Source organism: Triticum urartu, chromosome 3 (assembly GCF_003073215.2).
Source record: "Triticum urartu cultivar G1812 chromosome 3, Tu2.1, whole genome shotgun sequence".
In the NCBI taxonomy this organism is placed as follows: domain Eukaryota; kingdom Viridiplantae; phylum Streptophyta; class Magnoliopsida; order Poales; family Poaceae; genus Triticum; species Triticum urartu.
Genome location: NC_053024.1, coordinates 548,870,452 through 548,884,555, shown reverse-complemented (window position 1 = coordinate 548,884,555; position 14,104 = coordinate 548,870,452). Strand labels below are relative to the sequence as shown.

The 14,104-nt window shown below is 46.8% G+C and overlaps 1 protein-coding gene across 1 annotated transcript; it reads left to right on the top strand.

Annotated features, from left to right (window-relative positions):
* Window positions 1–12,863: 12,863 nt before the first annotated feature.
* Window positions 12,864–13,792, top strand: LOC125546943. The gene is made up of 3 exons (XM_048711029.1): window positions 12,864–13,194; window positions 13,252–13,586; window positions 13,676–13,792. Exons 1-3 carry the CDS (start codon window positions 12,864–12,866, stop codon window positions 13,790–13,792), a joined length of 783 nt encoding a protein of 260 aa, XP_048566986.1.
* Window positions 13,793–14,104: the final 312 nt, after the last annotated feature.

Sequence of the window (14,104 nt, the reverse complement as noted above, 5' to 3'; positions counted from 1 at the left end):
GTCACCTATTATGTGTTATGATCCGTTAACCCCGAAGTGACAATAATCGGGACACTTATCGGTGATGATTGTAGTTTGAGGAGTTCATGTATTCACTATGTGATAATGCTTTGTTCCGGTTCTCTATTAAAAGGAGGCCTTAATATCCCTTAGTTTCCATTAGGACCCCGCTGCCACGGGAGGGTAGGACAAAAGATGTCATGCAAGTTCTTTTCCATAAGCATGTATGACTATATTCGGAATACATGCCTACATTACATTGACGAATTGGAGCTAGTTATGTGTCACCCTATGTTATGACTGTTACATGATGAACTGCATCCGGCATAATTATTCATCATTGATCCAATGCCTACGAGCTTTCCATATACTGGTTTACGCTTATTTACTCTCTCGGGAGGGCTGATCTGGAGTCCGTTCGGGGCTCCAGAGAGGGGAATCCGTCGCCATCGTCATCATCAACCATCCTCCATCACCAATTTCATGATGATCACCACCGTGCGTGAGTAATTCCATTGTAGGCTTGCTGGACGGTGATGGGTTGGATGGGATCTATCATGTAATCGAGTTAATTTTGTTAGGGTTTGATCCCTAGTGTCCATTATGTTCTGAGATTGATGTTGCTATGACTTTGCTATGCTTAATGCTTGTCACTAGGGCCCGAGTGCCATGATTTCAGATCTGAACCTATTATGTTTTCATCAATATATGAGTGTTATTGATCCTATCTTGCAAGTCTATAGTCACCTATTATGTGTTATGATCCGTTAACCCTGAAGTGACAATAATCGGGATACTTACCGGTGATGACCGTAGTTTGAGGAGTTCATGTATTCACTATGTGTTAATGCTTTGTTCCGGTTCTCTATTAAAAGGAGGCCTTAATATCCCTTAGTTTCCGTAAGGACCCCGCTGCCACAGGAGGGTAGGACAAAAGGTGTTATGCAAGTTCTTTTCCATAAGCACGTATGACTATATTCGGAATACATGCCTACATTATATCAATGAACTGGAGCTAGTTTTGTGTCACCCTAGGTTATGACTGTTACATGATGAACCGCATTCTCCATCACTGATCCATTGCCTACAAGCTTTCCATATATTGTTCTTCGCTTATTTACTTTTCCGTTGCTATTGCTATCATCACTACAAAATACCAAAAACATTACTTTTAATACTGTTACCTTTTGCTACCGTTATCACTACTATCATATTACTTTGCTACTAAACACTTTGCTGCAGATATTAAGTTTCCAGGTGTGGTTGAATTGACAACTCAACTGCTAATACTTGAGAATATTTCTTTGGCTCCCCTTGTGTCGAGTCAATAAATTTGGGTTGAATACTCTACCCTCGAAAACTGTTGCGATCCCCTATACTTGTGGGTTATCAGTGGACGATAGAACCTTACATTCTTTTTAAGTAGGAGACTAGATAATTGCATGTGTGTTGCAACGGTTTAAATATTCTATATTATGTTAGTCCATGATTGCCTACCCGTGATTGTCTAAATAATTATTTAGCAAATCATGCCCGTGATTTACCCGCCTAAATAAATTTTAGGATTTTATTTGATAATCACTTATTTGGTAAGAATTTATTGTCTTACCAAAAAAACATAAATTTTACGTGCTACGTGAATAAAAGACGAAAAGGAAGGAAGGATGTTGGATTAAGGATGAGGTGGACGACAGAAATTTACGTATTTTTAAGTAGGAGAAATTTAAGACTAAGCATTTAAAAGTTATTTTTTTCCAAAACAGAGTGTTCCTAAAAACTGAAAAAAAAAATACTTTAGAATCAATCCTTTTCTTTATTAGCAACCCTTAAAATGAACCCACAAAAAAGCAACCTTTAAAATGAAACTATAGTGAGTTCTGGTAAGAGCATGTACAATCGGACCCCCTATACCCACCCCAAACGTCCGGAAGGGCTGCCCGATCAATGTCTGGATGAAAAAACGCCACCCAACCGGGTGCCCCATTTTTTGGCCCAAATGCCCGGACTGACCGGCAGTCCCCATATCCGGCCCAAATTTGGGGCGGATATGGGCACGCCTGGATGTGCCCGCCATATCAGACTGACCGCTTGGGCTCGCGCCAATTCGCTCATCCCCCCCCCTCCTTGCCCTAGCAGCTATCTCCTCTTCTTTGTTCGTCCACGTCCACACAACCACCATCGGACTTCCACTGGTATCGGTGCTCCACCGCCATGCCCAACCCAGTTATTCTTTACCGAACCCCCCCCCCAACCCACACCGCCGCCGACCCAGCCGCCACCGAGCGCCGCCCTGATACGTCAAACTCCTCCGTATTTTCACCTCGCACTCTACCTGTTCGATGGAATGCCCGAGCCGGTTTTATTCTTTTGGTCATTACTTGTAGGTCACCAGTGGATTCATCGTAGAATCATGGCTATGTAAACGATGAGCTTGATGAATTCATATTCAACAAGTTCATCACTTTGGTGGATTCAGACGATGAGGATGCTGGTATGATGATGATGATGATGATGATCATGATCATGAGCATCCAAGATGAGTTGGAGAAGGCAGAGGAGGACACTCTCAACTTCAAGCGTTCCATCAAGAGCCGGAGAGTTATTCCTCATGATAGGATTGTCGGTGCACGCCTTCTGTACACGGACTACTTCACAGTGGTCCTAGCATTCCATGAAACGTTCTTTCGTCGTAGCTACCGAATGAGCAGAAACTTGTTCTTGCAGATAGTGGATGGCGTGGAGAAGGCTGTAGATGACAAATTCATGCTGTGAAGGATTGTTCCAGGCATCTTTCCTTTTCTCCTCTACAGAAATGCACGGCTGCTCTGAGGATGCTTGCTTATGGTAAAGCAGTTGATGCAATTGATGTAGAAATTCTGATGGAGAGACTACGATCCTGAACACCACGATGTAATTTGCACGCACTATGGTGAAGGTGTTCGGACCAGAGTACCTGAGAGAGCCAAGTGTGGAGGGCACAGAAAAATTACTGGCAATTGGATCAGCAAGAGGATTCCTATGTATGTTAGGTTCAATTGATTGCAAGCACTAACAATGAAAGAATTGCTCAAAAGGTTTGCGTGGGCAATACCAAGGTCACGTCAAGGAAGCCACCATCATACTTGAAGTAGTGGCATCGCAGGATTTGTGGATTCGGCATGCTTTTATTTCGCATGTCAGGTTCATGCAATGACATTAATATGTTGCAACGATCTCCTTTGTTTAAGAGACTCTATGATGGGGAAGCACCACCGTGTAACTATACCGTAAAAGGGCACAACTACAACATGGGGTATTACCTTTCCGATGGTATCTATCCTAGGTGGATGATACGTCTCCAACGTATCTATAATTTATGAAGTATTCATGCTGTTATATTATCATTCTTGGATGTTTTACAATTATTTTATAGCAACTTCATATCATGTTTTGGGACTAACCTATTGACCTAGTGCCCAGTGCCAGTTGCTGTTTTTTGCTTGTTTCTTACATCGCAGGAAATTAATATCAAACGGAGTCCAAACACCGCGAAACTTTTTTGAGATTTTTTATGGACCAGAACACCCAGTATGGGCCAAAGCAGCACCTGGTGGGTGCCCCGAGGGGAGGACAATGCACTAGGGCACGCCTAGGGGCCCAGGCGCGCCCAGGTGGGTTGTGCCCACCTCGTTGACCTCCCGCACCCCCTCTTTACCCTATAAATTCATAAATATTCCGAAAACCCTCGGGGTTAACATAGATCGGAAGTTCCGCCGCCGCAAGGCTCTATAGCCACCGAAAACCAATCTAGACCCCGTTCTGGCACCCTGCCGGAGGGGGGAATCATCTCCGGTGGCCATCTTCGTCATCCCGCAGCCACCACGATGAGGAAGGAGTAGTCCACCCTTGGGGCTGAGGGTTTGTACCAGTAGCTATGTGTTTAATCTCTCTCTCTCTCGTGTTCTCGAGATGTCACGATCTTGATGTATCGCGGGCTTTCTTAATATAGTCAGATTATATGGTGTTACCCCCTCTCTATCTTGTTGTGATGAATTGAGTTTTTTTTCTTTGAGATTTCGTTGTTATCGGATTGAATACTTTTATGGATTTGAGAGCACTTGATGTATGTCTTGCAATTGAATACTCATGGCGACAATTGGGTATCGTATTGATTCACTTGATATATGTTTTGGCACTCAACCCGCGGATTTCCGAGGTGACATTGGGGTAATCTATGCATAGGGGTTGTTGCACGTTCTTGTCTTTGTTTCTCCGGTAGAAATCTTGGGGCACTCTTTGAAGTTCTTTGTATTGGATTGAATATTATGAATCTGAATTTGCTTTGATATTATTTTAGTACGAACTCTTGGTTAGATCGATCGAAACGAGTAGCTTTGAGGTGGTTCCGTACCCTACAAACAATTTCGTCTTATGTTCTCCGCTAGATAGGAACTTTGGAGTGATTCTTCGTTGCACATTGAGGGGCCGTTATATGATCCAATTATATTAGCACTGTCGAGAGATTGCACTAGCGAAAGTACGAACCCTAGGCCTCATTTTTAAGCATTGCAATACCATTTTTGTGCCCGTCTACTATTTGCTACATTGTTGTTTTTATTTATTCAAATTATAAAAAATATATTTCTACCATCTGTATTACACTTTTATCACCATATCTTCGCCGAACTAGTGCACCTATACAATTTGCCATTGTATTGGGTGTGTTGGGGACACAAGAGATTTCTTGTATTTGGTTGCAGGGTTGTTTGAGACAGACCATCTTCATCCTACACCTCCCACGGATTGATAAATCTTAGGTCATCCACTTGAGGGAAAATTGCTACTGTCCTACAAAACTCTGCGCTTGGAGACCCAACACGAGTCTACAAGAATAAAATTGCGTAGTAGACATCAGTGGACGGTGTTTGTGAAGACCATGTCTGATCCCAAAGGCAACAAACAAACTCGCTTTGCAACAATGCAAGAAGCAGCTAGGGAGGATGTGGAGATGGCATTTGGAATTATCCAAGCTCGTTGGGGTATTATTCGTGGAGCTGCGATGATTTGGGAAGCGGAGACACTTTGGCAGCTCATGACATGTTGTGTAATCTTTTGCTACATGATTGTCGAGGATGAGGATGAAGGAGCAGCGCGCAAGCATGATTTCGAGATGCCCGATGTTCAAGTCCGCCTCCCAGAACAAGAGGCAGAGAGCATTGCCAACTTTCTGGGGATACATCGACAACTACGAGATCAAGAGGTGCATATGCAACTTCTGGATGTTCTTGTGGAGCACATGTGGTTTCACACTGAAAATCAGTAATCTTTGCTTTTAATTTATCAGTTATGCACTATGAATAATATTCATGCTTGAACTGTGTTTGGATTTTTGTATTATTAAGTACGGACAATTTGTATTCATGTGCACAAAACAATGTTTGGCCAAAATGATCGACTTGCATGTGTTTGCATGGATTTGGTATTTTGAAAACAGGGATTGTAGTTGTAAATGCCATTATTTGAGACCCATCAGGTCACTGTCCGCGGGCGCGTCTGCGGGCATATAGGGGCTCAGATTAGGGAGAGGAACTGGTCTATGGGTGTATGTACACCCTATATGAAAAAAATAGTAATTGAATAAAAATTCAAAAAATTCTGAAAATATTTTAGAAATAAACTTGATCTTTCATTGTACTTGTGTAAAAAAATCTACAGAAAGAAAATTCCCTTTGACTTCTTTAAAAAAATCGAACAAAATAGTGTTAATAGAGACTTGTAATAGCAAATGATTTTTTTGCGCTGAAGTCAACGCTGGGTTTTTATTCGTGGAAATTTATATCTTAGTGTAAAAGAAAGTCAAGTTTATTTTGAAAATAACCTTCTAAACTTTTTTTACTTTTTGTGCAATATTAATTGTTTTTCTCATATATGGCATTACTGTCGAGTTGCAGTACTGATGATTTTGGTCTACAAAAAGCCGGGACTTCATGACCCGAACTGTTCCGGGCCGTCAACATGCCTTGAACTGCGGATTCCACATAGTTTTGTTTTAGAGCATCTACAACCGGAAGTAGCTGATCCAAGGGGAAATACCCTTTGGTTCCTCGACGTTTATATATCCCATATGAGAAAAAAATACACAAAGGTCAAAAAAGTTTAGAATGTTTTTGAATAAACTTGACTTTCTTTTGCACTAGTATATAAATTTTCATGGACAAAAACCCAGCGTTGACTTTAGGGCAAAAAAACAAAATTTATTTTCTATTATAGGTCACCATTCACACTATTTTGATCGAATTTTTATTTAAAGAAGGCAAAGGGTATTTTTATTTTTGTGAATTTTTTCCCACAAGTACAGTCAACTTTATTTTTAAAATATTTTCAGAATTTTTTTGACTTTTTATTTAATTACTAATTATTATTTGTCCATATAGGATGTATATATAACCCCAAAGTTCCCCTCCCATATATATAGCCCAACCAACCGGTCCGCCCATTCAAGTGCAATGCAGCCGCAAAACCCTCTCGAGTCGTCGCCCTGATCGATCGCTAAACTTCCTCCTCGGTCGCCGGCAGGCGGCACCGGCGGGACCAACGACAGCAACACTGTGAGCAACACCCTCTCCGTCCACCTACTTCTCTAACTTCATTTTAGATCATCGTACTCGCCATGGTTAAAATCTGCCCTGACCGATTCTGCTGTTCGGTCGATCGACGCCGTTGTTCAGTATCTCCGCCTAAGTCGTGATCCGCTAGGATCGCTATGCTTTGGGTGGTTTGTGGGAGGTAGCGGCCGGCTAGGCGTTGGGTTCGGGTGTGAGCTAGGTGGATCTACAGGGATGTTAATCTGTTAATGGTTGATGTCATCATAATTAATTCTGACTCGTAAGATAGGAACATAAAAGCATCTCTAGCCGATCTTCCAAAAATAGTAGAGTAAACCATTGAGTAAAACTTAGTAAAGTATTTTTACTTGTCTATTTTTTGTTCGTTTCTAGCCGATCCTCTAAATATAGCGGAGTAGAAGACAAATTCAAATACGATGAACACAAATTTGATCGAAGCAAACTTACTTAACCAAAATACGATAGATAGTAATAATATTTCACATTGCAATCAACCAAAACTTAGTCTACTAAATTAACCGAAACTAAAACTTATTAATGTAGTCGCTATCAGTATCATGCACGGGCGACATCCCGCCGTCCGGACATCCCACCGATCATGAGGTTAGGGCATGTGCCCTTGTTTGGGCAGTCGCGGAAGATTCTTTTAAATTCTGTCCTGAAGTCGTGGTCGTTGCCGCCTCCACTTCCGTGCCTCTGTTGCTGCCTTCACTTCCACTGCCTCTCTTGTCGTCATTGTCCTCGTCGTCGCTTGACGGCATGATGACCCCCTCCCCCCCCCCCCCCCCCCCCGGCTTGTGCAGGCGGCGCTCTGCCTCCAGTTGCTCTAGGTAGAGGCAGCGGAGCTCCGCCATGCATGCCTCATCGGAGGCCTCCTCCGCCAGGCTTTCCCTCACCTCCCGTTCCTCCCTTGCCTCCCGTGCAGAGACCACTCGCGGGTCGACAACATCTCACCAAACTCAAACTTTCGGTGGGCGTCGGCATCGTGCGGCCAGATCGACCAAATGTCGTATTCTTTGGCGGCCTCCTCGGTGGAGTGGAAGGATCCGAGCCAAAGTTTCTTGTGGGTGTGTCGGTCCGCTATCTTGTCCACCCACGGCCCACATGCCCGTTGTTGCACGCCGATGTACGGCTACATCAGGGAGCTCGCGGAAGCTGGTGAGCCTACCACGGGGAGCAGATGGGGCCGCGCTCGAGGAAGCATTGCACAGCGCCAGGAGGCGGATGGGTCGGCGTTGCGCTCGTGGCGGCTCGGAGATGGAGAGTGGCGGCCACGGGATCCGGCCATGACGGCACGGGTGGGGGTGCAGGAGCGGGAGGGGCGAGATGAGGGTGGTGGGGGATTTTTTGGGAGGGAGGGGGGCAGAGAGGCGTCGTGTTCTTTTACTCCGCGACCGACCTGTCAAGTAAGTTTAGTCGCTCAACTCTACTCGGAGTAAAATATATGCTCCACTATAAGATTTACGGAATCGGCTAGGTCTAGTTAAAAGAGTAAAACCGAATTTTACTATTCTACCGGTTTTAGGGGATTAACTAAAGATGCTCTAGCAGACCCCGTAAAAGCTTTTGCAGTTCACGAAAAACGTATTTTAAAGGTTGGTTTGGGCTATGGTCAAGTAGACCCCTTAAACTTAGATTGTAAAATCAAATATTCTCATATATTCTTCCTCGTGTCTTCTTCCTCTCGCCTGTGTCCACGGCCAGCTAGCTCACTCCTACAAACCCGACAGACAACGCACAAAGCGACCAAATATGGTGCCGCTGGCGTCCAGCACGGCTCGCACGGAGCGCCCCGGCGTCACCGTTGCCGTTGCTGCTTGAATCGAGCTGGCTAGCGCCGGCGTCGAATCGATCCAAAGCTAGCTAGCTAGCTGCTAATCGATAGACCCAGGAGCTAGCTAGCTGCTCCCGTCGTCGTGGCTAATCGATCCACAAGCTAGCTAGCTAGCTTCCCTCGCCGTAGCTGTGATATACGGAGCCGCTGGTGTCACGGAGCCGTCGCATCTCGTTCATGGAGTCTCCGAAGTCCGAACGGGATCAGCCATGGCCGCAGACACGCGCTCGATCCTTTTACAGTGTAGAATTTTATTGGAGTAGGGAGAAATTGACGGTTGGAGACGGATGGTACGGACGGCGGCGGAAGGATCCGGTTCGTGGCCTATATACTGTCCTCGGACCTATAGAACTAGGGGTCGGAGGCTCGCGTTTTCAGTGACATGTAAAACGTTTACAGTTCCGTGAACTTTTATGGGGTCTGTTCTGAACACAAATTAGTCCGGAACCGTAAACTCGCCGGAATTGTTACATGGTAGAACCAGGGGTCCTACCGGACCTGCTCCGGAGGTTGTAGAGGAAGGATGGAGTGGGACGGGGTGATGATCGGGCGCGCCGGCGGCTGGGCGTCGGCGCGTCGGAGGGAGATGGCGGCGGCGGCTAGGGTTGAAGGCGGCTAGGGTTTCCGGCTCCTCTGAGAGCCGGGCAATGGGGATAATAATATTCTTATTGTTTAATTCCAAAAAGAGTCTTACAGCCTATATTTATAACCTAGATAACTTGCATAAGAATTAACCTAAGATAACTTGTGGACTAAGATTGCCCGGTGGGCCTAGCTAAACCGGCCATAACACTTCTCCCCGCCTGCACAAACAGCTCGTCCTCGAGCTGTAAGGTGGGGAAGCGCTTGCGAAACTCCTCGAGGCTATCAACCAGCGTCAAACACCTTGGCGCGGCTGGGGCCGGCGCAGGCCAGTGCGGCCACTGCAGCGCTGAGGCGGGCGCGGGAGGCGCGGGTGGCACCGCGAGAATGGGCGTGGGCCACTGCGGCCAGGACAGCGCTGGGGCGGGCGGCGGCTGGAGCGACGGATGGGCCCCAGCGATCGCCGCGGGTACCGAGTACCAGGGCGGGTGCAGCAGCGGCGGGGGCCCGCCGGTGTAGCCCGCCTGGAACGGTAGCAGGGGCGTCCCGCTCGGGCCCGATGCGTTCTGGATCGGCCAGTGCGTCGCCGGGTGGCTGTAGGCGGGGGGCGTAGCCGGCGGGGTGGTGTGCGGGCCGGCCAAGTACAGGGAGATGCCCTGGACAGCCGTCACGAGGTCCCGCAGGATGCTGGTCATCTCCTCTGGCGTGAAGACGGAGGTTGTCGGCGGCGCGGAAGTGACGGGGGCTGGCAGCGCGGAGGTGATCGGGGCCGGCGGCGTTGGGGACCCGGCAGTGGTCATCGGGGCGGTGGTGATGATGGGCAGCGGTGGCGTGGGCGTTGATGACGACATGATCGAACCCGAGTCTCTGGATACCAAATTGGTAGAACCAGGGGTCCTACCGGACCTACTCCGGAGGTTGTAGGAGAATGATGGAGTGGAACGGGGTGATGATCGGGTGCGCCGGCGGCTGGGGTTTCCGGCTCCTCTAGGAGCCGGGCAATAGGGATAATAATATTCTTATTGCTTAATTTCAAAAAAAGTCTTACATCCTATATTTATAACCTAGATAACTTGCATAAGAATTAATCTAAAATAACTTATGAACTAAGATTGTTCGGTGGGCCTAGCTAAACCGGCCATAACATTACAGGTTTGACGTTTTTGCAAGGTCTGCTAGAGTTGCTCTAATAAAATTAACCGAGTTTGCCCAGATTTGGTCACATGAAAACGTGTTGTCCTAGCTAGCTTTTAATTTACCACTATCTGAATGGTTCGCGCATGCATTTGCGCCGTTAGATTCACCAATCACAACATATTGTGATACTTGGTGTTTGCTATCATGTTCAATTTTAATCCTCCGCTACATTGACACTGACATGTCATTTGAAGTATATAGAAAAATTATACATCTGAAATGTACATATAGTGAAAGAACAGACTTGGATGGGCTTTGAGATATTTCTTCCTGTCAAATATCTGAGTCCATCAGTAAAGACTTCGGTGCGTCAAAGGATCATTCATGGCATTGAGATGTACGTCCGCCGTGTAAAGCCATAAACTTTTGTGCTTCCTCCATTTCTAAATATAAGTCTTTTTTAAAAATTTCACTACAAATTTAAAAATGTAGATTCACTCATTTTGCTCTGTGGGTAGTCCATGATAGAATTTCTACAAAAACTTATATTTAGAAACAGAGAAGCAGTACGAACCTTCGGTTTTCTCTTTGATTGAATCAATCCTCCTCTTGCCAACAACTAACTAGATCAATCCTCCTCCTGCCAACAATTAGCTAAACATGGACATTGTGGTCTCTTTCTATCCACCCTTCTCGTTACTTATTATTTTTTCCAGTTAAATGTCTTAGAGCAACTCTAGCAGACCCCGCATCTCGCCCCGACCCGTAAAATAACCGTTAAAATGCGGGTCAGGCGGAAAAACCAGCCCGATCAGACCTTGCATCCCGCCTCAGCCCAAAAAATTTTAGGGGACACGGCAAAATCCCGACCCCAACCCGGAAAAACACGAGTTTCCATCTCGCGGCTGCGGTACCCTGCATATAAGCGGAAGCGGTTGGTGCGGGGACATTTCATCCCGCACTTTCTCCCCACCAACCACCTCTCCTCTCCCCCTCACGCCGCCGCCGGCCGCCGCCCAAGATTCCGGCGAAAGCAGCCGGCAGGAGCAAGCCGGAAGTCCGCCACGCGCACGAGGCCTCCCCTCCCTTCCCCCCTGCGTCGGCTGGTCGCCGGATTTGCAGATCTGCGGCACTTCATCGCGGGCCGCTGAATTTGGCTTTTTCCGGCCGCCGCTTGCTGCCCCAAGCGATGGAGTGGTCGGGGAGCCTCTCCCGCAGCCCAAGCAAGGGCGCAATGCCGCATGCAGGTACGGGTTCGTCCGCCCACCGCCGCTGAAGGTTTGCGGGCATGGACTCGTCCGGCCGTCCACCGGGCTCGGCGCTCGCGCAACGTCTTTGTGGCTTGCCGATGCCGCTCATAGAGTGCGACGACTGCACGCGGAAAGTGTTGCGGCTCACTTCGGGCACGCCGAAGCACCCCAGATGGGTGTTCTTCAAATGTGAAAACAACGGGGTACGTGCACTTGCGGTAGCTCGTTTCATAGTTCATTCTTTAGTTCAATTGCGGTAACTCACTTCGAGCTTGCTCATTATTTTGTGTAGGATGATGGATGCTCATTTTGGTTTTGGGAAAGCCAATACATTGATTTGTTGATAGAAAGAAACTTAATAGATGTTAGTCCACTCCTTAGTACAATCGAAGGCAATGATGCGGGGAAGCAACGTCGACTTCTTTCGAACCAAAGATGAAGAAAGAAGAATGCAAAATCAATAATCCACATATCAACAACGAATGCATGGAGAAGATATTAGTCCAACTAATGGGAGCAGTTATGGAAGTTGGAAATCTTCTAAAATGCATACTTGTGGTTCTTGTTTTGTTTGGTCTTGCTATTCTAGCAAAGATTTGGTGATGTCTTTTGTATCCAATGTTGTTGATAAAGCAAAGCAATGCAATATGCTAGATCAAATTAAGGTGCAAATTTAAGTTTTGCGGGCCGGGAGAGTTGTGCCAATCAGACGCCGCAAAGCCGACCCGTAAAAAAGCATATTTCGGGAATATCCTTTTTACGGGTCCATTATGTGGGGTCTGCAACTGCGGCCTCCCGCGCCGGCCCGCAAAGGCGTTTTTCCTTGAACTGCAAAATCATTTTACGAGCCGGGAGGATGCGGGGTCTGCTAGAGTTGCTCTTATATCCAGATGCTTCGACGCTTGTGCATGGATCTCTTACTCTATTGTATCTGTCTTTTTTCGGTTAGCCATATTGTTTAAAATAGTCACTAATGTATATTAATAAAATTGCTACTAAAACATTTTCATTCTTTATACATTTAAAGTCATTGGTTGAGCTGAATATGCGGGAAAAATGATTAACTTCGACTATAGAGAAATTGCATGTACTATTTCCATATATTATGCACGTGGTGTTCCTTGTTGTGTACCGAATAAAATTGAATAATCAAAATGAAGGGACGGAGCATATTTATCGCAAACATGAGGTTGGTTTGCACGTTTCATAAAAAAGTTATTTTGTTAGCTTTTGGTTAACCCTTAGTTGGCCATATGGAGATCTGTTTCGTAGTGGGTACAGTCTACAAAAATCTATTGATTGATATGCACAATTTTTTCCCAGGTGTTGCCATTTTGTAAGAAAATGAACAGCAATAGCTATAAAGTCTGAAAATCTACTTGGCTTCATCTTACTCGTGGCAGGTAGCAGGAACCACACAGGTCACAGGAAACCTTGGGAATCTCAATCAATAGCATGGCCACCAGCAACGAGCTATCGATGAAGCTCCTGATCGAAGGCAAGTCTCAGAAGGTGTGCTTCGCCGAGGCCGGCAGCGAGTTCGTCAAGTTCCTCACCGGCCTCCTGTCCCTGCCGCTAGGCACCGTCACCACCCTGCTGACCAAGGAGCGCATGTCGGGCAGCATCGGCAACGTGCTCGGCAGCATGGAGAAGCTCGACGCAAACTACAAGAGCAGCGAGCTGCCCCTCAGCCCGGCGGTCGCCCCCGCCGCGCTCTCCCGCCTGCAGCAGCTGCTGGGCGTGCAGCTCGGCAACGCCAACAACAACAACACCAACGGCGTCACCTGTTTATAAACTTATGAAGGTAAAAAACAAGCTCCCCCGGGCTACTTGGCGTTCCAAGGTAGAACAATGGACCCCACTATCTGGGCCATACCCCCAAGCACATTCTTGGCGGACAGTGGCACTGACGTCTGCTCAAAATTCTTCTCGGCGGCCAGCGGCAGCGTCTGCCCCGGCTGCTCGCGGCCGATGGACAAGTGTGGGGGGCACATACTTGTGGAAGCCAAGGGGTCCGCAGCCACGACGACGCCGCTGCAGCCGACATACACTGTCGGGGACGACCTCTCCGTGGCTCCGGCGTCCAACGTGGTGTCGGGCATCACCCTGCTCGGGCGGTGCGGCGTCAAGGACCTGAGCACGCTGCAGGAGAGGACGGTGAAGATCGGCAAGGAAGAGGTGCGTGGTCTGATTTTCCTTTTGGGGTTGGACTTTGGAAGCACTGTGTGCTTGACTGAATTTTGCTTTTGCTGGGTGTTGGAATGCAGGCGCTGGGGATACTCGCTGCTTCCCTCACGTCCAAGACCGTGCTCACTGACGTCTTCCTGCCCAAGAAGAATGCTCGCTGCAAAAGGGAAGCTCCCGAGGAAGTCATTCATATATGACTTGCTGCTAGTTGTTCAGAACTTGCTCGTTCCAGAAAACTTCTTTAGAACTTTCAGATACGAGTTTCCTGATATTATTATAACTTACTAGATCACTGATGGTGCGCGTTGCCGCGCCCGTCCATTTTGATAATAAAATTATTATTATAGTAACAACATCTAGTTAAGAAAGCTCATGTAGTGGTGGAATTCATTTGTCCACATTTACTGACAGAATTCATTTATATGCATTACCGATATACAAATCATAATCCATTGTAGCATTGAAGGCACAATTCAGCAATCGATGACCTTTTAACTGAAGAAATCAGA

Coding starts and splice junctions, on each gene's coding strand:
- LOC125546943 (XM_048711029.1), top strand. CDS start 12,864: ATGGCCACCAGCAACGAGCTATCGATGAAGCTCCTGATCGAAGGCAAG. Junction 13,195..13,251: donor CAACACCAACGGCGTCACCT/GTTTATAAACTT, acceptor TGGCGTTCCAAG/GTAGAACAATGGACCCCACT. Junction 13,587..13,675: donor TGAAGATCGGCAAGGAAGAG/GTGCGTGGTCTG, acceptor GTTGGAATGCAG/GCGCTGGGGATACTCGCTGC.